The 27488-nt window shown below is 43.5% G+C and overlaps 2 protein-coding genes across 4 annotated transcripts in view; both read right to left on the bottom strand.

Annotated features, from left to right (window-relative positions):
• LOC311111884 (cryptochrome-2-like) overlaps positions 1 to 18213 on the bottom strand; it is a 24683-nt gene extending 6470 nt beyond the window's left edge. The window contains exons 1-6 of the mRNA XM_084154795.1: positions 17965 to 18213; positions 14215 to 14323; positions 9863 to 10005; positions 1447 to 1631; positions 1211 to 1299; positions 557 to 697 (exon numbers count right to left, since the gene is read on the bottom strand). Of these exons, the coding sequence (XP_084010921.1) occupies positions 557 to 697; positions 1211 to 1299; positions 1447 to 1631; positions 9863 to 10005; positions 14215 to 14323; positions 17965 to 18122 (825 nt within the window). The 5' untranslated portion in view covers positions 18123 to 18213. The remainder of the gene's footprint in view (positions 1 to 556; positions 698 to 1210; positions 1300 to 1446; positions 1632 to 9862; positions 10006 to 14214; positions 14324 to 17964) is intronic.
• Positions 18214 to 20537: 2324 nt separating this feature from the next.
• Positions 20538 to 24199, bottom strand: LOC311111891 (GDP-fucose transporter 1-like). Of its 3 annotated transcripts, none has more exons than XM_084154809.1 (3): positions 24010 to 24199; positions 23033 to 23541; positions 20538 to 22739 (listed from the first exon to the last, which is right to left on the bottom strand). In XM_084154809.1, exons 2-3 carry the CDS (start codon positions 23508 to 23510, stop codon positions 22168 to 22170), a joined length of 1050 nt encoding a protein of 349 aa, XP_084010935.1. In that variant the 5' UTR covers positions 23511 to 23541; positions 24010 to 24199; the 3' UTR covers positions 20538 to 22167. The 3 variants fall into 3 exon arrangements, with proteins under 3 accessions (XP_084010935.1, XP_084010936.1, XP_084010934.1); XM_084154810.1 differs by lacking the exon at positions 24010 to 24199 and adding an exon at positions 23635 to 23784; XM_084154808.1 differs by lacking the exon at positions 24010 to 24199 and having other exon boundaries at positions 23033 to 23628.
• Positions 24200 to 27488: the final 3289 nt, after the last annotated feature.

Below are 27488 nucleotides of genomic sequence, written 5' to 3'. Positions count from 1 at the left end.
AACAGCAGAGCAGCAGAGATCTAGGAACAGCAGAGCAGCAGAGATCTAGGAACAGCAGAGCTTCAGGAACAGCAGAGAAGCAGAGATCTAGTAACAGCAGAGCTCTAGTAACAGCAGAGCTCTAGTAACAGCAGAGCAGCAGAGCTCTAGGAACAGCAGAGCAGCAGAGATCTAGGAACAGCAGAGATCTAGGAACAGCAGAGCAGCAGAGATCTAGGAACAGCAGAGCAGCAGAGATCTAGGAACAGCAGAGCAGCAGAGATCTAGGAAAAGCAGAGCTTCAGGAACAGCAGAGAAGCAGAGATCTAGTAACAGCAGAGCTCTAGTAACAGCAGAGCTCTAGTAACAGCAGAGCAGCAGAGCTCTATGAACAGCAGAGCAGCAGAGATCTAGGAACAGCAGAGCAGCAGAGATCTAGGAACAGCAGAGCAGCAGAGATCTAGGAACAGCAGAGCAGCAGAGATCTAGGGAACAGCAGAGATCTAGGGAACAGCAGAGATCTAGGGAAGAGCAGAGCAGCAGATCTCTAGGAACAGCAGAGATCTAGGGAACTCACCATCACGTAGAGCTCTCTGAGTCTGTAGTAGAGGGTTCTACAGGAGAGGCAGCCAAAACGGAGGTAGGGACTCAGGCCTGTGGGACTGGCCATCAGGGAAGACACACTGATTCTCGGACGCTCCAAGTTCACCATCCAGCCCTAGGGACCGAGCAAAGAATCATGGGTAATGTAGTCATCAGCAATAGGTGTTAGTTGTAGGATATTGAGTTTAGCTCCAGTGGTCTGGATAGATGTATGAATGTTAGAACAGCATTGATGGTTTTTGTTTGATGTTTTGTATGGTAGGGTTCATAGGTCACCCACAATAAAGATGAACATGAGGTTGAACTTGACGTAGGGCAGACATTCACATTGGGAGTGCCAAAGAGGGAAGAACTTATTCCACAGGCTCTTCTAGAATTCTAAGTGAGGCGGTGGAACATCCATCAGCGTATTGATCAGTTAGGTCCACACGTGACTAGTCATGATTGCAAATTAGCGATCACACTATGTAGGTCTACTAAAACATACTGTAGGTTGATCACTAGGCAAAGTACTTGAATAAGCATCCACACTAACATTATCTTCAGTGTTTGTGATGGAGGTGGCCAGGGAGTCCTGGCCGGCCGGTCACTATGCCAGGCCTGGATACACCCAGATCAGGTGACTCACCTTTTGGTCCATGTGATAGTTCAGTCTCTCCAGTGCCTCAGTCTCCCCGCCCCTCCACGCAGCAGGACCCAAGCCGTGAGTCTTAAAACCTGCCCGATATTTTTTGTTGTTGTCAAATTCATTCCTTCATTCACAATTAAATCCACTTATCACTATCAGACCATGATGAGAGATACCAACACATACACACCCCAGGCAGGCGCGCACACACACACACACACACACGAGTGCCTCACCTAGTTCCTCGAGGGAGGGCACTCTGTAACGCTCGTCGTGATTGGCAGCGACGCATGTCTGGCAGCAGTCCATCTGTTGCCGGGTGACAGTGGGGAGGGGCTTCTTGGGCAGCTCCAGCCGCTGGACGACGGCCTGGAAGCGCTTGAAGGTCAACGGGGGCATGTTGTTGTTCATCTCAATGATCCTAGAACAGTGAAACCACAGGTGTTCACTAACCAGGTCGTATTCATTAGCTACCAAATGGAAGAAAATGGACTGAAACAGGGAGGGACTACCTAAACTTTCCATTGCACAAGTTTTGCTACAGTATTTGGCTACGGTGTGCTTTAATTAATACGATCCTACAGTAGTTCGGCTAGGAATAATAATTTGATAATCAGTTGCAAATTGATGAAGTATTGTCTGCTCTGTGGCAGAGCCAATGGGTAGCCTGTATAGCAAACCACCAATCATGTGAGGTACTGCTTCATTACGCTGAGCTGCTGATGTAACTTTTTCAAAGCAAAGCCCTCGTCTGGATTAGATTTTTTTCATCAGTTTTGAACAAAAGGCCACATCCTGGATTCATAAGAAGGGGAGAGACCAGAGTCTGTTCCTGTGAGGAGAGGGAGAGACCAGAGTCTGTTCCTGTAAGGAGAGGGAGAGGCCAGAGTCTGTTCCTGTAAGGAGAGGGAGAGACCAGAGTCTGTTCCTGTAAGGAGAGGGAGAGACCAGAGTCTGTTCCTATAAGGAGAGGGAGAGACCAGAGTCTGTTCCTATAAGGAGAGGGAGAGACCAGAGTCTGTTCCTGTAAGGAGCGGGAGAGACCAGAGTCTGTTCCTGTAAGGAGAGGGATAGACCAGAGTCTGTTCCTGTAAGGAGAGGGAGAGACCAGAGTCTGTTCCTGTAAGGAGAGGGAGAGACCAGAGTCTGTTCCTGTAAGGAGTGGGAGAGACCAGAGTCTGTTCCTGTAAGGAGAGGGAGAGACCAGAGTCTGTTCCTATAAGGAGAGGGATAGACCAGAGTCTGTTCCTATAAGGAGAGGGATAGACCAGAGTCTGTTCCTGTAAGGAGAGGGAGAGACCAGAGTCTGTTCCTGTAAGGAGAGGGAGAGACCAGAGTCTGTTCCTGTAAGGAGAGGGAGAGACCAGAGTCTGTTCCTGTAAGGAGAGGGAGAGACCAGAGTCTGTTCCTGTAAGGAGAGGGAGAGACCAGAGTCTGTTCCTGTAAGGAGAGGGAGAGACCATAGTCTGTTCCTGTAAGGAGAGGGAGAGACCATAGTATGTTCCTATAAGGAGAGGGAGAGACCAGAGTCTGTTCCTGTAAGGAGAGGGATAGACCAGAGTCTGTTCCTATAAGGAGGGGGAGAGACCAGAGTCTGTTCCTATAAGGAGAGGGAGAGACCAGAGTCTGTTCCTATAAGGAGAGGGAGAGACCAGAGTCTGTTCCTGTGAGGAGAGGGAGAGACCAGAGTCTGTTCCTATGAGAAGAGGGAGAGACCAGAGTCTGTTCCTATGAGAAGAGGGAGAGACCAGAGTCTGTTCCTATAAGGAGAGGGAGAGACCAGAGTCTGTTCCTGTAAGGAGAGGGAGAGACCAGAGTCTGTTCCTGTAAGGAGAGGGAGAGACCAGAGTCTGTTCCTGTAAGGAGAGGGATAGACCAGAGTCTGTTCCTATAAGGAGAGGGAGAGACCAGAGTCTGTTCCTGTGAGGAGAGGGAGAGACCAGAGTCTGTTCCTATAAGGAGAGGGAGAGACCAGAGTCTGTTCCTATAAGGAGAGGGAGAGACCAGAGTCTGTTCCTATAAGGAGAGGGAGAGACCAGAGTCTGTTCCTGTAAGGAGAGGGATAGACCAGAGTCTGTTCCTGTAAGGAGAGGGATAGACCAGAGTCTGTTCCTATAAGGAGAGGGAGAGACCAGAGTCTGTTCCTATAAGGAGAGGGAGAGACCAGAGTCTGTTCCTATAAGGAGAGGGAGAGACCAGAGTCTGTTCCTGTAAGGAGAGGGAGAGACCAGAGTATGTTCCTATAAGGAGAGGGAGAGACCAGAGTATGTTCCTGTGAGGAGAGGGAGAGACCAGAGTCTGTTCCTATAAGGAGAGGGAGAGACCAGAGTCTGTTCCTATAAGGAGAGGGAGAGACCAGAGTCTGTTCCTGTAAGGAGAGGGAGAGACCAGAGTCTGTTCCTGTAAGGAGAGGGAGAGACCAGAGTCTGTTCCTGTAAGGAGAGGGATAGACCATAGTCTGTTCCTATAAGGAGAGGGAGAGACCAGAGTCTGTTCCTGTGAGGAGAGGGAGAGACCAGAGTCTGTTCCTATAAGGAGAGGGAGAGACCAGAGTCTGTTCCTGTGAGGAGAGGGAGAGACCAGAGTCTGTTCCTTTGAGGAGAGGGAGAGACCAGAGTCTGTTCCTGTAAGGAGAGGGAGAGACCAGAGTCTGTTCCTATAGGGAGAGGGAGAGACCAGAGTCTGTTCCTGTAAGGAGAGGGATAGACCAGAGTCTGTTCCTATAAGGAGAGGGATAGACCAGAGTCTGTTCCTATAAGGAGAGGGAGAGACCAGAGTCTGTTCCTGTAAGGAGAGGGATAGACCATAGTCTGTTCCTATAAGGAGAGGGAGAGACCAGAGTCTGTTCCTGTGAGGAGAGGGAGAGACCAGAGTCTGTTCCTATAAGGAGAGGGAGAGACCAGAGTCTGTTCCTGTGAGGAGAGGGAGAGACCAGAGTCTGTTCCTATAAGGAGAGGGAGAGACCAGAGTCTGTTCCTGTCTTTCACAGATATAGATTAACAGTTGCTTCATTTTAGGAGTATTTCCTTGCATCTGGCATCTCAGCCCCTGCCACGTCATCAATCCTTCACAGAGCCACAATGGCAGCCAAGGGTTATAATGAAACCCAGAGGGGAACCATTCGTAAACAGACAGTCCTGATCCGAGGACAGGATGTTCGGGGGAGGGAATCAAGCGTGCACACAGACACACGAGAGGGAAACGTTTTCTAACCAACGTGTTGTTTACCTCAGTACAACAGACGCAGCATGTGCTGTGCCAGTGTGTCATCACAGTTAATACCCAAGTCTGCATCACTGAAGGTCACAGTCTTCTAATTAGCCCAGCGGCACGGCTGCAGCAGCAGACTAGCATTTACAAGTCAACATAATTCAGGACATTCAGATTACTAATAGCTGTGCCTGGGACATCTAAAAAGCTTACCTAGAAAATGTAATCCTGGTAATCTATCATAGGTCTTTTGGGGGGACTTGGATGGCTTGTAGGCTTTCTGCAAGGTACGTGATAAATTAGTGATGTTCTTCTGAGACACTAATAGAAATCAACCTTTGAAAAAACAACCGTTTTGAGCAGTGTGTATTTATGAGAGGCTCTGCATGGTCAATCTGACATCTGCATTGGCCGTGCAGTATTTACTGTGATATGGCCTCTGCAGAAGTCAGGGCATTCATATGTATTTACTGTGATATGGCCTCTGCAGAAGTCAGGGCATTCATATGTATTTACTGTGATATGGCCTCTGCACAAGTCAGGGCATTCATATGTATTTACTGTGATATGGCCTCTGCACAAGTCAGGGCATTCATATGTATTTACTGTGATATGGCCTCTGCACAAGTCAGGGCATTCATATGTATTTACTGTGATATGGCCTCTGCAGAAGTCAGGGCATTCATATGTATTTACTGTGATATGGCCTCTGCACAAGTCAGGGCATTCATATGTATTTACTGTGATATGGCCTCTGCAGAAGTCAGGGCATTCATAAGTATTTACTGTGATATGGCCTCTGCAGAAGTCAGGGCATTCATAAGTATTTACTGTGATATGGCCTCTGCAGAAGTCAGGGCATTCGTAGTTTTTGTGCTTCGCCGAGCAGAAAGAAAAAAAAAAAAGAAGAGAAAAACAGACTGAAAGATATTGGGCTATAGTTAGAGTGGGAACACTGTGCACCGCTCTCTCTATCAGGACAGAGCCTCCTTGTCTGGCGCTAGGCCATGGCTGACTGCTGCAGAGCTCCCCTCAGCACATGCTGTGTAGTGTGACGGTGATATCATCTCACAACCAACAGGGGACAGCAAACCCTGGGAGGAAATGATCAGGCGTGAGACTGTAATTGACCGTGTGTGCTTGTTCTGGATCAACAGGTAAGACAAAAAGACATCATGTGGAGGTTGTTGTTTTTTTGCGGGGGGGGGGGTCTCCCTTCAAGTCAAGAGAAGTAAATCTTCCCCTCTCTATCTGTCTTCTCTCATCTAACCTTTTCCCATTTGGGCTGGGAATTGCCAGGGACCTCACAATATTATTACGATACCATATGTATTGGTATTCTCATGATTCTATATGTATTGCGATTCGAATAGTGCGATTTTATGTTCCAAACATATTGCTCACCGTATGTCTGCTGCAGAGAGACTAGAGAGAGCATGAGAAAACTAAAATTGGCTCACCATTTTAGATCGAGAACAAGCGATAGGATGAAAAATACCAGAGTTTTGGCACAGGTACAGCCGACTAGCGCTAGCTAACGCTACCTACAGTAGCAAAGGAAACAATTAAAATATATACATGTACCAGTCAAAAGTTTGGACACACCTAATCATTCAAGGGTTTTTCTTTATTTGTACTATTTTCTACATTGTAGAATATAGTGAAGACATCAAAACTATGAAATAACACATATGGAATCATGTAGTAACCCCCCAAAAAATTTAAACAAATAAAAATTTAAATGTTGATTCTTCAAAGTAGCCACCCTTTGCCTTGATGACATCTCTTGGCATTCTTTCAACCAGCTTCATGAGGAATGCTTTTCCAACAGTCTTGAAGGTGTTCCCACATATGCTGAGCACTTGTTGGCTGCTTTTCCTTCACTCTGCAGTCCAACTCATCCCAAACCATCTCAATTTGGTTGAGGTTGGGTGATTGTGGAGGCCAGGTCATCTGATGCAGCACTCCATCACTCTCCTTCTGGGTAAAATAGCCCTTACACAGCCTGGAGGTGTGTTTTGGGTCATTGTCCTGTTGAAAAACAAATGATAGTCCCACTAAGCCCAAACCAGATGGGATGGCGTATCGCTGCAGAATGCTGTGGTAGCCATGCTGGTTAAGTGTACCTTGAATTCTAAATAAATCACAGACAGTGTCACCAGCAAAGCACCCCCACAATATCACACCTCCTCCTCCATGCTTTACGGTGGGAACCACACATGCGGAGATCATCCGTTCACCTACTCTGCATCTCACCAAGACACAGCGGTTGGAACCAAAAATCTCAAATTTGGACTCATCAGACCAAGCAGATTTCCACCGGTCTAATGTCCATTGCTCGTGTTTCTTGGCCCAAGCAGGTCTCTTCTTCTTATTGGTGTCCTTTAGTAGTAGTTTCTTTGCAGCAATTCGACCATGAATGCCTGATTCACACAGTCTCCTCTGAACAGTTGATGTTGAGATGTGTATGTTACTTGAAGTCTGTGAAGCCTTTATTTGGGCTGTAATCTGAGGTGCAGTTAACTCTAATGAACTTATCCTCTGCAGCAGAGGTAACTCTGGGTCTTCCTTTCCTGTGGCGGTCCTCATGAGAGCCAGTTTCATCATAGCGCTTGATGGTTTTTGTGACTGCACTTGAAGAAACTTCCAAAGTTCTTGAAATGTTCCGTATTGACTGACCTTCATGTCTTAAAGTAATGATGGGCTGTTGTTTCTCTTTGCTTATTTGAGCTGTTCTTGCCATAATATGGACTTAGTCTTTTACCAAATAGGGCTATCTTCTGTATACCCCCACTACCTTGTCACAACACCACCGATTGACTCAAACGCATTAAGAAGGAAAGAAATTACACAAATTAACTTTTAAGAAGGCATTCCATGTGACTACCTCATGAAGCTGGTTGAGAGAATGCCAACAGTGTGCAAAGCTATCATCAAGGCAAAGGGTGGCTACTTTGAAGAATCTAAAATATAAAATGTATTTTGATTTGTTTAACACTTTTTTGGTTACTACATGATTTCATATGTGTTATTTCATAGTTTTGATGTCTTCACTATTATTCTACAATGTAGAAAATAGTAAAAAAACAAAACAAAAAAAACAATGGAATGAGTAGGTGTACAAACTTTTGACTGGTACTGTGTGTATATATATATATATATATATATATATATATATATATATATATATATATATATTTTACTAATCGATACTTTGAGTCAAATATCGATATAATATCTTCCAAAAAGAATAATTGGGATATGTAACCATTGATTTCTACCCCATCACTATTTCCTATCATACTCTTCCTCCTCTCTCATCACTCTCATCACTCCTCCTCCTCCTCCTACACTCTCATCACTCTCCTCCTCTTCCTCTCTCATCACTCTCTCCTCCTCCTTAAATGTTAAACAGATTCACACACATTTAGATAACGACTACCAACAGCATGTGGGATCCTAATTCTTTGAAGAAAAAAATCATCACCAGACCCACTATCAGCCTGAATCTGCCCTCATCACCAGACCCACTATCAGCCTGAATCTGCCCTCATCACCAGACCCACTATCAGCCTGAATCTCCCCTCATCACCAGACCCACTATCAGCCTGAATCTCCTCTCATCACCAGACCCACTATCAGCCTGAATATCCCCTCATCACCAGACCCACTATCAGCCTGAACCTGCCCTCATCACCAGACCCACTATCAGCCTGAATCTCCCCTCATCACCAGACCCACTATCAGCCTGAACCTGCCCTCATCACCAGACCCACTATCAGCCTGAACCTGCCCTCATCACCAGACCCACTATCAGCCTGAATCTTTGAAGAAAAATGCTTCAAGTGAATAGTGACTGGTCTTTACTTTACCAGCAGTCCCTTGTCAGACTTACAACTTAAATGGACTCTTTAATGAGCAAATATTGTCCAATCCAGGTGTGCAAAGCTCTTAAGAGACTTACCCAGAAAGACTCACAGCTGTAATCGCTGCCAAAGGTGATTCTAACATGTATTGACTCAGGGGTATGAATACTTATGTAGATTAGATATTTCTGTATTTCATTTTTCAATCAAATGTGCATTGAAATGTTTAACATGTTGTCACTTTGTCATTATGGGGTATTGTGTGCAGATGGGTGTGAAAAACATTGATTTCATCCATTTTGAATTCAGGCTGTAACAAAACAAAATGTGGAATAAGTCAAGGGGTATGAATACTTTCTGAAGGCACTGTAGATGGCCCTAGTTGAATGTCTGCTGTGCTCAAGCTATTTATCCCACACATGGACACAGCAGCAGTCTACTGGGCTCAGGAACGTAGAGGCTAACCATTCATTTAGGCTAGTCCCCATGCTGGCACAGCAAGGCCATAGACAATGCCTGAATGCCATAAGCCACCCTTTGACAGGACCGTAGGCAGTAGACACAGAGGGTTCCTCACACTCAGGCGCTACACAGCAAACACACACAGTCTAATCAGATGATCTGTGTGCATGTCCTCTCCCAGCCCTGCCTCATATGCCTGTGTCTGAGCAGCAGTGAAGCAATGCCTTCTTATCTTGGACTGGTTTCGCCCTATGAAACACTCCCATTTGCTCTTTCACTTAAAATCGTTGGGGCTGACGGTGAGGCTGATGAGAACCCACGCCCCGTGTCACGTCGCTGACACCGGTTGGACTTGTGTGTCTGGACACGTGTGCCAGTATGCATCTCTGAGAGAAAAATGCCACTCCACTCTGTGCCATCCAGACACTCGTGTCACTGTTTTTTTTAGTCACAATCCACTGGAGACCAAGGCAACAGAGATGTCCATACAAAAGACTGCAAGGATTTTTGCTATCCTGCCTGCAATTCAGACCTTGTCAGCTTGTATCACATCAATAATTTCTCAGTTGAAGGAAAAGCGATACCAGCAGAGATCGGGCATCCAAGAAATTATCCAGTGAGGAGCACAGCTGTGCAAAAAATGTCAAAGTCACTCTATTAGGCCAACTGTTACTTTTGCAAACGCCATTCAAAAGAAGTGAAAAGAGTGAATGAAATGTATTAAAGGCCATTTCTATACATGTAGGCCTCTGTTCTGGATAAATGCTGACCGATATTTGTTAACTGTCCTGCATTTCAAAGTGCCAGACCAATAATGAATATTGATCCGTGTTTATAAACATCAACAACAAAATGGCAGATCTCGTGGGAGGCAAACACCACCACAGACAAACATTCAACTAATATCAGACGAGAGCAACACGGGATTAAGATGCTCCAAAACACTGATCTGAGGTCAGTTTAGCATTCACCTCCAAATGGTTACATTTAAGCTGTGGGGATGGTAAACTGATCCTAGATCTGTGTCCAAAGGGGAACTTCAACCCAGAGCTCTGCCACTAAGCTGGTGGTGAGGTGCTCAGTGGCGGCATGAGGAGATTAAATGAACTCTGACCTGGCCAGTTTGTAAAGCGTGTGGGAGTTCCTGACGCGCGTCTCCAAGCCAAAGTCCTGCGCCATCTTCAGGATGGTGGCGTCGCGCTCCGTCCCATAGGGCTCCGAGTCGTACTCGAAGGTCAGCCGGGTGACATTCCACTCCTGGAGGGGGAAAGTGGGGAGAATTTGGGGGGTGGGAGAGAGTGGGGTCTTAGATCAAAATCTATTTACATTTTGCATATGTTATCGCGAAATGCTTGTTTTTCTAGCTCCAACAGTGCAGTAATTATTGTACTTTTTTTACAATACACACATAATCCAGAAAAATAAAGAAATATCAGAACAAGCAATGTCAGAGACCGGACTATAAATGGACAATAGGTAGTGTGGAGAACAAGTATTCGATAAATTGCCGATTTTGCAGGTTTTCCTACTTACAAAGCATGTAGAGGTCTGTAATTTTTATCATAGGTACACTTCAACTGTGAGAGACGGAATCTAAAACAAAAATCCAGAAAATCACATTGTATGATTTTTAAGTAATTAATTTGCTTTTTATTGCATGACATAAGTATTTGATACATCAGAAAAGCAGAACTTAATATTTGGTACAAAAACCTGTGTTTGCAATTACAGAGATCATACGTTTCCTGTAGGTCTTGACCAGGTTTGCACACACTGCAGCAGGGATTTTGGCCCACTCCTCCATACAGACCTTCTCCAGATCCTTCAGGTTTCAGGGCTGTCGCTGGGCAATATGGACTTTCAGCTCCCTCCAAAGATTTTCTATTGGGTTCAGATCTAGAGACTGGCTAGGCGACTCCAGGACCTTGAGATGCTTCTTACGGAGCCACTCCTTAGTTGCCCTGGCTGTGTGTTTCGGGTCGTTGTCATGCTGGAAGACCCAGCCACGACCCATCTTCAATGCTCTTACTGAGGGAAGGAGGTTGTTGGCCAAGATCTCGCGATACATGGCCCCATCCATCCTCCCCTAAATACGGTGCAGTCGTCCTGTCCCCTTTGCAGAAAAGCATCCCCAAAGAATGATGTTTCCACCTCCATGCTTCACGGTTGGGATGGTGTTCTTGGGGTTGTACTCATCCTTCTTCCTCCAAACACAGCGAGTGGAGTTTAGACCAAAAAGCTCTATTTTTGTCTCATCAGACCACATGACCTTCTCCCATTCCTCCTCTGGATCATGCAGATGGTCATTGGAAAACTTCAGATGGGCCTGGACATGCGCTGGCTTGAGCAGGGGGACCTTGCGTGCGCTGCAGGATTTTAATCCATGACGGCGTAGTGTGTTACTAATGGTTTTCTTTGAGACTGTGGTCCCAGCTCTCTTCAGGTCATTGACCAGGTCCTGCCGTGTAGTTCTGGGCTGATCCTTCACCTTCCTCATGATCATTGATGCCCCTCGAGGTGAGATCTTGCATGGAGCCCCAGACCAAGGGTGATTGACCGTCATCTTGAACTTCTTCCATTTTCTAATAATTGCGCCAACAGTTGTTGCCTTCTCACCAAGCTGCTTGCCTATTGTCCTGTAGCCCATCCCAGCCTTGTGCAGGTCTACAATTTTATCCCTGATGTCCTTACACAGCTCTCTGGTCTTGGCCATTGTGGAGAGGTTGGAGTCTGTTTGATTGAGTGTGTGGACAGGTGTCTTTTACACAGGTAACGAGTTCAAACAGGTGCAGTTAATACAGGTAATGAGTGGAGAACAGGAGGGCTTCTTAAAGAAAAACTAACAGGTCTGTGAGAGCCGGAATTCTTACTGGTTGGTAGGTGATCAAATACTTATGTCATGCAATAAAAAGCAAATTAATTACTTAAAAATCATACAATGTGATTTTCTGGATTTTTGTTTTAGATTCCGTCTCTCACAGTTGAAGTGTACCTATGATAAAAATTACAGACCTTTACATGCTTTGTAAGTAGGAAAACCTGCAAAATTGGCAGTGTAACAAATACTTGTTCTCCCCACTGTACATATAATGATGTGTTTTGTATGAAACATTATTAAAGTGACCAGTGTTCAATGACTAGAATACAGTATATACAGTGGGGCAAAAAGGTATTTAGTCAGCCACCAATTGTGCAAGTTCTCCCACTTAAAAAGATGAGAGAGGCCTGTAATTTTCATCATAGGTACACGTCAACTATGAAAGACAAAATGAGAAAAAAAAATCCAGAAAATCACATTATAGGATTTTTAATGAATTTATTTGCAATGGAAGGAGGTTTTCACTCAAAATCTCACGATACATGGCCCCATTCATTCTTTCCTTTACACGGATCAGTCGTCCTGGTCCCTTTGCAGAAAAACAGCCCCAAAGCATGATGTTTCCACCCCCATGCTTCACAGTAGGTATGGTGTTCTTTGGATGCAACTCAGCATTCTTTGTCCTCCAAACACGACAAGTTGAGTTTTTACCAAATAAAATATTTTGGTTTCATCTGACCATATGACATTCTCCCAATCCTCTTCTGGATCATCCAAATGCACTCTAGCAAACTTCAGACGGGCCTGGACATGTACTGGCTTAAGCAGGGGGACACGTCTTGCACTGCAGGATTTGAGTCCCTGGCGGCGTAGTGTGTTACTGATGGTAGGCTTTGTTACTTTGGTCCCAGCTCTCTGCAGGTCATTCACTAGGTCCCCCCGTGTGGTTCTGATATTTTTGCTCACCGTTCTTGTGATCAATTTGACCCCACGGGGTGAGATCTTGCGTGGAGCCCCAGATCGAGGGAGATTATCAGTGGTCTTGTATGTCTTCCATTTCCTAATAATTGCTCCCACAGTTGATTTCTTCAAACCAAGCTGCTTACCTATTGCAGATTCAGTCTTCCCAGCCTGGTGCAGGTCTACAATTTTGTTTCTGGTGTCCTTTGACAGCTCTTTGGTCTTGGCCATAGTGGAGTTCGGAGTGTGACTGTTTGAGGTTGTGGACAGGTGTCTTTTATACTGATAACAAGTTCAAACAAGTGCCATTAATACAGGTAACGAGTGGAGGACAGAGGAGCCTCTTAAAGAAGAAGTTACAGGTCTGTGAGAGCCAGAAATTTTGCTTGTTTGTAGGTGACCAAATACTTATTTTCCACTATAATTTGCAAATAAATTCATTAAAAATCGTACAATGTGATTTTCTGGATTTTTTTTTCTCAATTTGTCTGTCATAGTTGACGTGTACCTATGATGAAAATTACAGGCCTCTCTCATCTATTTAAGTGGGAGAACTTGCACAATTGGTGGCTGACTAAATACTTTTTTTCCCCACTGTACATATAAAGTGGGTAAAACAGTAAGTGACCAGTGTCCAATGCATCTGTGCATAGGGCAGCAGTCTCTAAGGTGCAGGGTAGAGTGCCCCATGGTAGCTCGCTCTGGATAAGAGCGTCTGCTAAATGACTAAAATGTAAATGTAAATGTAAATGTAGCTGGCTAGAACAGTGACTAAGGCTAGTGGTGACTGTTTAATAGTCTGATGGCCTTGAGATAGAAGTTTCTCAGTCTCTTGGTCTCAGCTTTGATGCACCCGTACACAACAGGAATGAAGTATAGTGTGTGACTCCGTAGACGAGTCGAGGCATCCAGTTACTGGTCTTGCATAATTCATGCCCCTTCAAAACTGGTCGATTACCCTACCTGAATATTCTATGCAAATATGCATTTGAAGACAATACTGGAAAACCAGCTACACTCGGAGGAACATCACCAACATTTAGCCATTCCTTAACCATTGAGTCAGTACCCCTTATCCTGACTACAGCTCACAGCGGTGTCTGTCTGGGTGTCACCGGGTATTGCTTCACAGAAGGCACAAACAACTGCCTTGCGATTGAACCCATTCGGACTGACACGGTTGTGTATCGTATCAACACTAATGGCGTTGCCTAGGTGCACAGTGTGGGCAAGAAACAGTAGGGGGGTGCACATAAACAAAGAGAAAATGTACATGGACTTGCCGCCCTGTGTCCTTTTATTTAGAGTTTAATACCATTGCATCTGGGTGTCATAAGCAATCTGACATATTGAAGTGGTGTGTGAAATCTTTACCACAGCAGTTAGCGAGGCTGAAGCTCAGCGGTCATGTGCAGCGCTGCAAATGTGGAGACGGGTCTGTCTGGGAGTGCTTTTCAGTCTATCTACACTTACCATGTGGTCCTCTGTAGCTCAGCTGGTAGAGCACGGCGCTTGTAACGCCAGGGTAGTGGGTTCGATCCCCGGGACCACCCATACACAAAAATGTATGCACGCATGACTGTAAGTCGCTTTGGATAAAAGCATCTGCTAAATGGCATATTATTTATATTATTATTATAATACCAGATTTGTCATCCTTGCTCATTTGGTCACTCATTTCTTCTCACCTTGAAAAGTATTGGAAAGACGTCTGTGGGCTGGCCTCGTACTACGAAGAGCCTCGAATTTAGTTTCCGGAGGCTCGTGTCGAGGTCCTCCAAGGCTTCCAATAGAAATCTGCATGAGAAGGATAAGGTTACAGATGTTAACTTAACATCAGTGCAGTTATCAGTATGAGAGTTTGTTTCCCACTTACCAATGGACATTTTTATATGTTACGTTCTTCTGTACAGTTAGAATGTTCAGCAATTTGTAGAAGAATGACCTAACATGACATGGGCTAACTCTGTTCTTGCCTACAAAACAAGTGCCTATGTTTTGGTGCTTGTTGTGTTGCTATATTAAAAAGAAGCACATGGACCAAGAAGGCTGTTTTCTGAAGTTGAATTGGTGAAAAATACACAGATATCATTATATATCCCACCAGGGGCAAATCTGGTGTTAGATCAAATCCAGACAGGAAGTATTATTTTAGCAGGTGAACTAAATCATACATTCAATGAGATTGACAGACACATTCATAAAAAAAAGGCACATTTAGGGAGCCTCCAAAGAGGCTGTAAAATGTCATCCCTACAAATATTCTACAGGACACCTGGAGATGACTATTCCCAACTACAAAATACTAGTCCTTTTTATTTTCAAAGTAAGAAAAGCTATTCAAGAATTGACTACATCATTATTTCCAAAAATGCACTCAACAATTTACTTGATAAAAAAATTCATGATAAAAGTTAGAGTGTCTAGTTTGAGAAACAGACGCCTCACAGGTCTTCAACTGGCAGCTTCATTAAATAGTACCCGCAAAACACCATTCTCAACATCAACAGTGAAGAGGCGATTCCGGGATAATGACCTTCTAGGCAGAGTTGCAAAGAAAAAGCCCTATCTCAGACTGGCCAATAAAAAGAAAAGATGAAGATGGGCAAAAGAACACAGACACTGGACAGAGGAAGACTTATGGACAGACGAATCAAAGTTTGTGGTGTTCGGATCACAAAGAAGAACATTTGTGAGACGCAGACCAAATGAAAAGATGCTGGAGTAGTGCTTGATGCCATCTGTCAAGCATGGTGGAGGCAATGTGATGGGAGATGTGTACAGGGTAGAAGGGATATTGAAGAAGGAAGGCTATCACTCCATTTTGCAATGCCATGCCATAACCTGCGGACGGCGCTTGATTGGAGCCAATTTCCTCCTACAACAGGACAATGACCCAAAGCACAGCTCCAAACTATGCAAGAACAATTTAGGGAGGAACAGTCAGCTGGTATTCTGTCTATAATGGAGTGGCCAGCACAGTCACCGGATCTCAACCCTATTGAGCTGTTGTGGGAGCAGCTTGACCTTGCTTGGCACACCTGTATTTGGGAAGTTTCTCCCATTCTTATCTGCAGATCCTTTCAAGCTCTATCAGGTTGGATGGGGAGCGTTGTTGCACAGCTATTTTCAGGTCTCTCCAGAGATGTTTGATCGGGTTCAAGTCTGGGCTCTGGCTGGGCCACTCAAGGACATTCAGAGACTTGTCCAGAAGCCACTCCTGCGTTGTCTTGGCTGTGTGCTTAGGGTCGTTGTCCTGTTGCAAGGTGAACCTTCGCTCCAGTCTGAGGTCCTGAGAGCTCTAGAGCAGGTTTTCATCAAGGATCTCCCTATACTTTGTTCCGTTCATCTTGCCCTCGATCCTGACTAGTCTCCCAGTCCCTGATGTTTAAAAACATCCCCACAGCATGATGCTGCCACCACCATGCTTCACCGTAGGGATGGTGCCAGGTTTCCTCCAAACATGACGCTTGGCATTCAGGATAAAGTGTTCAATCTTGGTTTCATCAGACCAGAGAATCTTGTTTCTCATGGTTTGAGAGTCCTTTAGGTGCCTTTTGGCAAACTCCAAGCGGGCTGTCATGTGCCTTTTACTGAGGAGTGGCTTCCGTCTGGCCACTCTTACATAAAGGCCTGATTGGTGGAGTGCTGCAGAGATGGTTGTCCTTCTGGAAGGTTCTTCCATCTCCACAGAGGAACTCTGGAGCTCTGTCAGAGTGACCATCGGGTTCTTGGTCACCTCCCTGACCAAGGCCCTTCTCCCCAATTGCTCAGTTTGCCCCAGCAGCCAGCTCTAGGATGAGTCTTGGTGGTTCCAAACTTCTTCCATTTAAGAATGATGGAGGCCACTGTGTTCTTGGGGACCTTCAATGCTGCAAAAATTTTTTGGTACCCTTGCCAAGAGCTGTGCCTCGACACAATCCTGTCTCGAACCTCTACGGACAATTCCTTCGACCTCATGGCTTGGTTTTTGCTCTGACATGCACTGTCAACTGTGGGACCTTATATAGACAGGGGTGTGCCTTTCCAAATCATGTCCAATCAATTGAATTTACCACAGGTGAACTCCAAACAAGTTGTAGAAACATTTCAAGGATGATCAAAGGAAACAGAATGCACCTGAGCTCAATTTCGAGTCTCAAAGCAAAGGGTCTGAATACTTACGTAAATAAGGTATTTCTGTTTTTTATTTTTAATAAATTTGCAAAGATTTCTATAAACCTGTTTTCGCTTTGTTGTTATGGGGTATTGTGTGTAGATTGCTAGGGATTTCTTTTTATTTAATCCATTTTAGAATAAGGCTGTAACGTAACATGTGGAAAAAGTCAAGGGGTCTGAATACTTTCCGAAGGCACTGTAGATTTATCAATAACGGCTGTTGATGCTGAAAAGGCTTTAGATTGTCTTGAATGGCCTTTTCTATTCAATACTTTGGAAGCTTTAAACTTTAAAAATTTTATCATCCTGTTTGCATATTTCAAGACGTGGCATTTGGGGGTGTAGTGAGATACCCAATGGTTCTCTTCTTGTCACTAGTCTTGAAAAAAACATTATAAAAAACGTGGAAATCAATTAATCCGCCATCGTTAACACAATGGAAACATCTAATGATTTATTATTGAAATATTGAAATAGCATGGCCGACCGAGAAAAACAAACTGCTACAATTTAAGACCATGTGGCAAACAATTAGGCAGGCACTAGGGATGTGGGTGTGAGCAGAGGAGATGTAGTCGCTGTTTGTGTGCGTCTGTACATTGTTGTTCGTATGTGGATGTTTGTATTTGCTGTGAAACATTTAAATGAAAAATCCTGGTTTTCGTTTAACTTGCTTTAATGATAACTAATAATTATACAGGTTTGATAGTTCAAAGCCATTCTACTTCCCTCGTTCTAGTAATGTCTTCATTCATTCTAACAAGTATCTCGCGATATAGTTTAGTCTAATCAACTATACTATAACTGCAGGCAGTCATGTCTAACAACATTTGTGATTCAATCTAACCTTGTATTTGTAGCTATTGCAGTATATTTCACAAATGAATAAACATGTTATGTTAGCTGAATATCATTTTTAACACTTTGGTGGAAAGATACTCAGATAAAGTGTTCTTATGTGCCAGCATGTTTTGAACATCAAACGGAGATCACGTTATGCATTAGTTTGAACTAGATTTTCTGTAGGAATTTAAACTAACGAGCTAGCTGTGTCGTTGCCCATTGGAACTGTGTGTTGACGTCGTAATAGTTAGTTAACTAACAGCAACTAGCTATCCAACAAACTATTTGACAACAAGGCAAGTATTGCCTGCCTGTCTTTTTGCAAGGCTAGTCAGCACTGCCAAATCAAGTCTAGTTCGTAGCTGGCATATAACAATCAGCTCTCAACCTCTGATCTAAATATATATATATACTTAGCTAGCTATATGGTCACTTACCTCCATCGATTCAGTCCAACATTAGTAGAACCAGCAAACCAAGGGTCCAAAATATAAACACAACGCACTGTGTCAGCACCGTCCAATGCTTCTTGCAACGCTGGATTATCATGCAGTCTCAAACCTTTGCGAAACCAATGGACAGAATTCACAGACATGATTGAAATAAAGACCCTTCAAAAGATAACGAAGTTTAATTTACTTATGGCGAAACTATTCTTGGCATCCACCACAGTACGTCTCAACCGAGTTGTGTGGCACATTCAACGGACACTGTACATCAAGCGCTCCATCCCTCTTGTCTTCCATTGGCTGTAAAACGGCATGTGCAGGAGTATTACAGTGAGCAAGAGGTTTTTCTCTCCGTTCATTGGTTGCTCAACACGTGTAGTCTCCACCCATAGACTCGTGTCTCCACCCAATATTTTATCCATACACTAGATGATTTTTAAGGGCACTGTGTTGAAGCCCCCGAGGCTCCATCTTGGCTCTCCCTCACCGGTTTGAAACATATTTTGGAAGCTATAGAAATGCCTTTATTAATGTCTACGTTTGTTTGTGCCACGTTTATTCCATTAATGACACCTTCATGCATACTTTGTAATTATATTATGTGAGATAAACATACAAATAAAACATATACATATACACTACCAGTCACAAGTTTGGACACACCTACTCATTGAATGTTCTTTCTTAATTTGTACTATTTTTTACATTGCATAATAATAGTGAAGACATAAAATCTATGAAATAACACATATGGAATCATGTAGTAACAAAAAAAGTGTCAAACAAATCAAAATATATTTTATATTTGAGATTCTTCAAATAGCCACCCTTTGCCTTGATGACAGCTTTGCACACTCTTGGCATTGACTTGCCACCCTAGTCATAGACTGTTCTCTCTGCTACCGCATGGCAAGCGGTACCGGAGCGCCAAGTCTAGGTCCAAGAGACTTCTAAACAGCTTCTACCCCAGAGCCATAAGACTCCTGAACATCTAATCAAATGGCTACCAGACTATTTTTATTTATAGGCACATGGCGATGCAGTATGGAGCTCAATTTGGCCTCCGCATGCCTCTGGAGGTTCCTCAATTGTTCACATCATCCATAAGGCGCCTCCAACCACAATTTCGGTTCAAGCATAAATTTGCTTTTATGCTTGATCCAAAATTAAAATGTTGTAGGAGGCTTCATATTGAGGGTGTGACGCAATTACGGAATCTCCGGAGGCATGTAGAGACCAACTTTAGCTCCATAATATAAATCTCCGTAATAAGGACTTACAATAATGCTGACTCTGATATAGACCTAATGATTCAATAGTCCATACAATTGTAGCCAAAAAGATGGACATAAATAAACTTGTTGCAAGCTGTTCAACATACATATTAATGTATATATTAAACCTACCTGTTGAAGTATTTTTACCCTTTCATTTACCTGCTGCATATGTGTTCAATAATATTGTTTTATTCATAACCCTATGCTGCGCACATTGTAAGACTTGGTCAACTGAAATGTCGATAGTTTATAATCCTCGTTACAAGACATCATAAAGGCTCATGCTTATAAGAAGTTGTAAAGCATTAATATATCTGCAGGCTTTATTGTTAAAGTTTTACTGAAAAGTATAGGAGACGTTGGGTACATAGTTTACAGGATATATTGTAACTATTCATCAATCTTTCACAGAATTCGTTTTTGGAATGTCAGGTCCTCTGGGTGGCTGCAGTCCACACTGTCCATTTTGTTGTTAGGAGTCCTTTTTTATCTGGTTACACATGAAGGGTAGAAGGGCAGAGAATACTAAAAGTAAACGTTTTAGATTGAGAGGCAGGTTCACCACCATTAACATTCCAACATAACCACGGCTGTTGGGATTGAGAGACAGGTTCACCACCATCAACATTCCAACATAACCACGGCTGTTGGGATTGAGAGACAGGTTCACCACCATCAACATTCCAGTATAACCACGGATGTTGGGATTGAGAGACAGGTTCACCACCATCAACATTCCAACATAACCACGGCTGTTGGGATTGAGAGACAGGTTCACCACCATCAACATTCCAACATAACCACGGCTGTTGGGATTGAGAGACAGGTTCACCACCATCAACATTCCAACATAACCACGGCTGTTGGGATGACCGTGAGAAAGCAAATTCAGCCAGATGGTCCTTGGACAGTACCAGTGTGAGGGACTAATGCTGCCTAGGCAACTAACTACAGCCAGATGGAACCGTCTGACAGTACCAGTGTGAGGGAGACTGAGGGATCCATTCCTTTACACTGGTTCCATCTAGTGTTAGCTTTGTGTTTAGTAGCTTCTGGACCTAGTCTTCACTGACAGATTCAAATCGGTTTTACTGTATAGGTCTGACACCATTAACTACCTCAGTTCTTTTCGGTTGACCAATCCCCTAGGAGAGGGGATTTCTGATAAGGTTTCTGCTAAGGCATAAACAAGTTAAGTATTGTTCTGTGAGTAAAAAACAACAGATTTATGCTTGATCATGAGTACAGATAAAGAACCATCTTACAAAAGAGGTGAGCAACACATTATGAATAACAGAATTTGTCCATTTATTTTTCTAAAGTACACATATAAATCACATTCATTGAATAACTTTATATTTTCTAAAATAAATCTGTATCTTTTATTAAAAACGGAATCCGGAGAATACCCCAGTCTATGTAGGCCAACCACCGTTTTGGAAATCCCATGTACTGTATCTTCCAACACACTACAAACCCTGAGCAAAAAAAAAATATATAAAACAGACTTTGTATAAAATGGACACAGAAGCAAAACCTGAAATCTGAGAGCCCCACATTTTAGGGTCTCTCACATTACCAGCCTTGAGTCTTTTCTATGTAAATTCCTTTTCTAGTGTCCCATTTCCTTATTCTCATTGGTCTGAAATGATGACACTACAGAAGAGGACAAGCAGAGATGACTTTAGGAATGGAGGCCGTTTTAGAGTGCAGGGTCTCACCCCAGCAGACAGGAAGGAGTTATGGCATAATAATATTATCCCGCAGGCCACTTGGCCGGTTCCCCAACATTATCTTCCTTCATGATAATGGTCCTCTGTAGCTCAATTGGTAGAGCATGGCGCTTGTAACGCCAGGGTAGTGGGTTTGATCCCCGGGATCACCCATACGTAAAAATGTATGCACACATGACTGTAAGTCGCTTTGGATAAAAGCGTCTGCGAAATGGCATATTATTATTATTATTATTATTAAAGTTTCATGACACACACAAGACATCACCAAATAAATGATCTTTCACATTCCTTCTATGATCAGTTTCTTTGAAGACAAAACACACACACACACTGAAACAGTCATAGAACTTCTCCATCTCAGGTCATAAAACAGTTCAGATTACATCATCATTTTGTTGTCAATTATTCCAAATGCAGTGCTCCTACTGAAGCGAGAGAGAACCGGCCATCCCTTTGACGGTTTTCACTTATCACCCACAGTGTCACTGCTTCAAAGACATAACGTGACTGACACCTTAAAGCTGTTCCATCAAACCAGCACTGGCTTAATCACTTATTAACAAAGGTGAGCTATTGAAGCCTTACAGTCAGTCTCCATCGTCCATATGCAAACTGTATAACCAACACAAGAGCCCCACTTGTCATAAAACTGTCTTTCGCTGTGTCATATTGCAGTGTTGCATCACATTCCTGATGCCACATATAGGCTAACAGGAAAGTCACTTTATTTAGATACCATCCTACAGACATGGCATGTGAATAATTAACAAAATAAGTTCTGCTGTTCTGAAAGCAGAGACTAATGATTTAGGTTATACCCCACAGAATAAATCAACTGAATAACCCACTGAATAATCCACTGAATAAATCTATTGAATAATCCACTGAATAATCTAAATAAATAACAAATAAAAGGATTGGACAAAATAACCTTCCAAGGAAATTACCACCATTTTATAAAACAATAAGGGCCCATTCAGTAACAAAACAACCCTGTATCCTTCCCACACCTCTGTTTGTGCTACTGACTACAGTAACATTCATTTAGATTGACAGCCCAACTGTTCCAAAATAGCGTCGCTGTAGAAACACAACTCTGTGGTTAGGTCTTAGTGTTTACATTGTCTTCGGTCACCAGCGGGCCACCACCACCACGGCGGAAGGTCATCCTAGTCCTGCTACACCCCCGCATCGCGCTTCTCCTCCAGCAGTTTCTCTTTGTCCTCCTCCTGGGGAATCTGGACCTTCTTCATCTCCATCCCTTTGACCCAGGTGTAGGCAGAAGACCCACCAAGGACCATCAGGTTACTGGTCCACCACAGGAAACTTTTACTGGACTGGTTATAGACCACAGCGATGACCGTCTGAGCGCAGGCCTTGGCCGTCCCCGACACGTTGTGAGTCAGCGGACTCGTGACCTTGATTTGGAGGCCCGTCACGTAGCCGATGGCGAAACCGAACACGCCGCCCAGTGTCATCATGCCCCAGAACGTGGGGTCGCCCAGGCGGCTGAAATGGGCGACGTGGCCGACCTCGCCGAAGACGAGGATGAGCGGGACGAAGAGGATGCAGGCGTTGATGTTGTTGTAGAAGGAGAGCTTCCAGATGTTTCCGTCTACCGCCGGCATCGCCCGCTTTGTGAAGATGGCGTTGAGGGAGACGCAGGCGCTGGCCAGCACGCCGAAAAACACGCCAGTCCACGACAGGGAGCCCGCCACACCTTCCTGGTCCACACCCAACCAGAATCCACCTGATGGGAGGGAGAGACAAAGAAAGAAGCATCAACATTTATAGCAATTTATCATTCATTTGCAGTTTACATTATGTTCAATATATGGCCAATACAGGTGTGGCCCATGTAGGAATGTATTATCCCGTGGTGCAATTATATAGAAGCGTGAGGTTACTTATTAAAGGCTACCTGGAAGGAAAGGGGTCGTCTAACCAGCCTGTCTTGGGTATGTGCCTTAGACATGAGAACTTTCTAGAAAGTCGAAATACTTGCCTTAGGCCAGATATGGGTTAGTTATTATAACCACCTACCTAGAATGACTCCACAACACAGGATGGCGTAGAAGGACGTGGTCTGCTTGAGGATCATGTAGGAGAGTAGAACGTTGAAGACCGTGCTAAGCGACCTGCCGACAGTGTAGAAGGCCACCCCTACATGCTTTAGGCACAGGTTGTTGAAGGTTATCATTCCAATGAACACGATGGACAGGGGTAGAACCTCCCGGGATATCTTTAGATCGAACTTGACGGAGGGGAAGTCGATGACACCTGGACACAATTGGGATAGCAAGTGCATGCCATAGCACAGTCCGACAGTCACAAGGCACTGGTAAAATGTCACAAACAGCGGTGCGTCCAAATCTTTACTGTCTAGTAAGTAGTTATTTAAGAACACCATGGTTATTGAAATGAACCAATAAAGTGCCACCACACCAGCTATTTTTAAGGATCTAAGTAAAAACGTCTCGCCTTTTCCTTCATCCATGGAGTCCGAACCTGCGAGAGCCATTCTCAGGATTTTTGAGCGTTTCAGTTGCACCCTGTTCATGATTGAAATCATGGAGGAAAGATATAGATTAGGTAAAGTAAGAGAATTGCAACACTCGGCTACAAAGTAACAGTATACTGATTACCTTCGACCTATCGGATACAAACAACGAGCGCCGTCCTCCAATTACATGACAACTTCCTGGACAATATGAGGTATTCTTCTTAAAGAGACAGTGCTACATTAATCCTGTAATAAGAACCAATTCAACTTGAAGCCCGAACGTAATACGCACATGCGAGTTCAATCAGACGGACTATAGCCTAATATCGACTGAGCAATACTATCAGAATTACCGGATATGTTTATGCTATATGACACTCCTAGGATACATGTAGCATCTCATCAATAGGCCTAAATTCCGAGATCACGCTCACACACCTTTTAATTCATTATGAATTACTGCTTTCCCTATATTTGTCTCCACAATATTAAGATTCGCATCTTAATACTGCCTTACCTTAGTTGCCGTTAAAATCTTGAAAATGTTCACGAGCTGGAGACGTAACTTTTGACACTATCGCATTGCACACTAAACGAGGAAGTAAACGAATCATGCAGTATTTCTCGTCTAGTCTACTCCTCCTACAGGTCCGTGTTGAAACATCCGTTTCTTGCTTTTCCTGATTTGCCGCCTGTGTGACAGAGACACCTGTGCTACCTGTGTCTATAGCCTAGTCCAGGTATGGGGAGCTCACCTACCCAATTCTCTCTCTCTCTCCGTCATTCATGCCTCGCCCTTTGGTCATTCACTCCATCAACACACATAGGGAATTTCCAGGTTAACAAAAAGGAGAGCAGTCGCTGATAAAGTCGGTCTAATACAACAATTCAGGGAAACGCCTCCAGAACAGAATCAGAGAAAATGTCTATGCCTATTCACAATAGCACCGGATGTTCTGTAAACACCAGCCCGAGAGGCTTGTACAGAGCTTGAAGTCACAACGTCACCTGCTACAGAATCACACAGTGTCACAGTGTCACAGATACATTATCAGTGCGTCCTCGAATCCTGTCTGGCGTCAAACTTTAATAATAATATGCCATTTAGCAGACGCTTTTATCCAAAGCGACTTACAGTCATGTGCGCATACATTTTTACGTATGGGTGGTCCAGGGGATCGAACCCACTACCCTGGCATTACAAGCGCCAGCCTCTACCAATTGAGCTACAGAGGACCAACTCTAACCATAAACATTAAACACTGGCAGACATTTGATAAGGGCAGTTAAACAGGTCATAGGTGTGAACATCAGTAATGAGTTACAACAGATAATTATAGACTAACAAGTGACTACTTAATTAAATATGGTATCAATCCATATCCACAGTAAATCAAATACAGGAACATAATTCATCAAATGATGGCCCATTACAGCTATAAAATGATGTTTGTGCTTGCCGAAAACTATAAAGCCACAATCTCTAATATTTCCTTATTTAAAGTAGCCTAATGAAATATGATCCTTTGATTTTGAATAATGTTTTAATAAAACGTACACCACCCCCTTCCTTCCCTCAGGAGAGCGTGCGTGTCCCCTTGCTTCTCTATACCAAGTCTCTAACGTATTTCCGATTGCCTCGCGAGCTCCATACCACTTCTGAGAAGAGTGTAGAAAATTCTGAGGTAGTCTCAATAGGGACTCGAACCAGGGTCCTGCGACTGTCAACGCAGCTCCTTAGCCACTATGCCAAGAGATCCGAACCTCTTGATGAGGTCTCTAGGGGTTGTCTTATGTTCAGTACAATAGCATATAAATTATTATATGACCATTATTTAGCTTGTGAAATTTAATTATTACTATCTGGTAAAGAGGCCCTTTATCAGATTCACTCGTGGATAAAAATTGTATGTATCTGCGTGCAGTTTGAAGGAAGTTGCTTTCTAAACTAACATATGGTGAGATGCTGTAGGAAGCTTTCAATTTGTCAGTCGCATAGCAATATGAGAAGAATGCAATTTCTGATATATATTTGTAGATATTCTAAATTAAGTGTTTTAATAACTTATAAATGTAGTAACAGGTCCATGTAGAATAAACAACCCTTTACATAATACCATAGAAGCAGTGTTCTGCTATTATAAACAATGTGCACCTTTCACCTTTTATTGTCATTCCCAGCCGATACACATACTGTGCCTATTGACATTTTGTCTGGTGGTAATGGGTTTCCTTGGTAACATGTCAGAGTGGTCATACCTTCCTGTGTGGAGTCCGATATACAACAGGAGTTCCCTGATTCTGGTGCAGAATATACAGGCTTCCCCCCTTCGTGTATTGACTGATACCATTAGATTTAATAATAAAAAAAGACAATACAAATACAAGTTGTGTCATTCAGACATCAGTATCAAGCCCATCTGTCAGTCTAACTTCATCACATTATCTTACAGGTCTCCATGTGCTGGCTCCATACATGTTTCTGTAAAACACATACATGCATAGTCACTGTTCTATTACCAATGGCAGTTAGGATAGGTGATATCTGACACACAAACAGATACTATGTTGAAGTTTGAACAGGTCAGATGAAACCTACCCAATTGTGGACTCCCCATCAAACTACAGAGGCTTTAGTCTGACAAAAGAATCTCCAGGCCATCTGTAGAAATAGGCAGAGTTGAGGCAGAGTTTATCAGTGACACATTGTGGATGTGTTGAGGGTCAGGTCTCCTACCTAATTATGTTCTCCCCATCAACAAATAATTTGTCTAACTCTTCCCACATGTGAACACACAAGAGACACCCACGTCAAACCACATCCCGAAACCAACTCACGTTTGAATTAAGTCATGGCAACTAGCATGTCTTAATGAACCAAATCTAAAACGAGGCCAAATCAGGAAGTGCAGTCGCTCTTTAAATATGTAGTGTCCGTGGAGCAGCGCCATGTGCTTCTCCACAATGGTAAACATTGTCAGTTCAATACAGAAACTTCACCTATAATGTGGCTTCATCACGATCCATCAGCCCCTCAGACGGTATGCAATAATCCATTATGGCCAGTAGATGGGGATACAGTCATGAGATGGTTTAAAAAGTTGTTCTAGGATTGAAGCAATGGTCTGTTCTTTCAGCAGGGCAGTTTTTCCCAAGGTTGCTAGCGTGAAAGCTTTGGACAGTAAGCTTTCATTCCTTCAACAGTGAAAAGTCATGGAGCTCCCCTGCCCCTCTCCATCCAGCTCTAGAACCATGGTTAGCAACCCATCCTCTCTATCCTCTACTCCAGCACCATGGACTACACACCAACACTTAATAATAAGGGGTGAAAGGCCCACTTGTGTCTAATTATGACCTGGAATGACATGGGGAGTCATAATGATGATGTCATAATCAAGAACACAAAGTGTGTAGATGTGGGGAAGCCTGGGGTGTAGTCAGTAGTCCAAACAGTTTCAAACAGTTGCATTTTGTAATGAAAACAACTGTTTATATTGGACAAATGTAGGTAGGTCCCTCCCTGTTTCGTTCTGTTTGCTTCAATTTAAGAAAAGTTTTGTAACAGTGTATTGAATACGCCCCTGGACAAAACCCTCACTCACACTATTTTCTCCTAAATGACTTGTTCATCAATAGCAGGTATCTTTCTGCTGCAAAGTGATATCAACAGTGGAAGAACATTTAGTAGCTGTAACTCAGTTCAGTAAACCCTTGTTACAGTAATAACAGCCTCTTGAATTTGCCATTTTCTGGTTGCGGATTCTGTAATTGGCCACTGGAGCTTACTGTGGTTAAATAGTTCAACTGGTTTTAGATGCTATTGTAATTGTTTATATTTAGTGTAGTGGCTTATGTTCTTCCTATGATAGAGATAATCTTTACAACAACTACTAACAAACCATAACCAGACCGATGTCAACCTGTATCTATGTGGCTGTAATAAATAGGAAATGTAAGTGTCCAACATAATCCTGCTGCATTACATGTAGAACGACT

The sequence above is a fragment of the Coregonus lavaretus genome, assembly GCF_964263955.1.
Source record: "Coregonus lavaretus genome assembly, chromosome: 37".
Classification (NCBI taxonomy): Eukaryota; Metazoa; Chordata; class Actinopteri; order Salmoniformes; family Salmonidae; genus Coregonus; species Coregonus lavaretus.
This window is presented reverse-complemented; position numbering and strand designations above follow the sequence as displayed.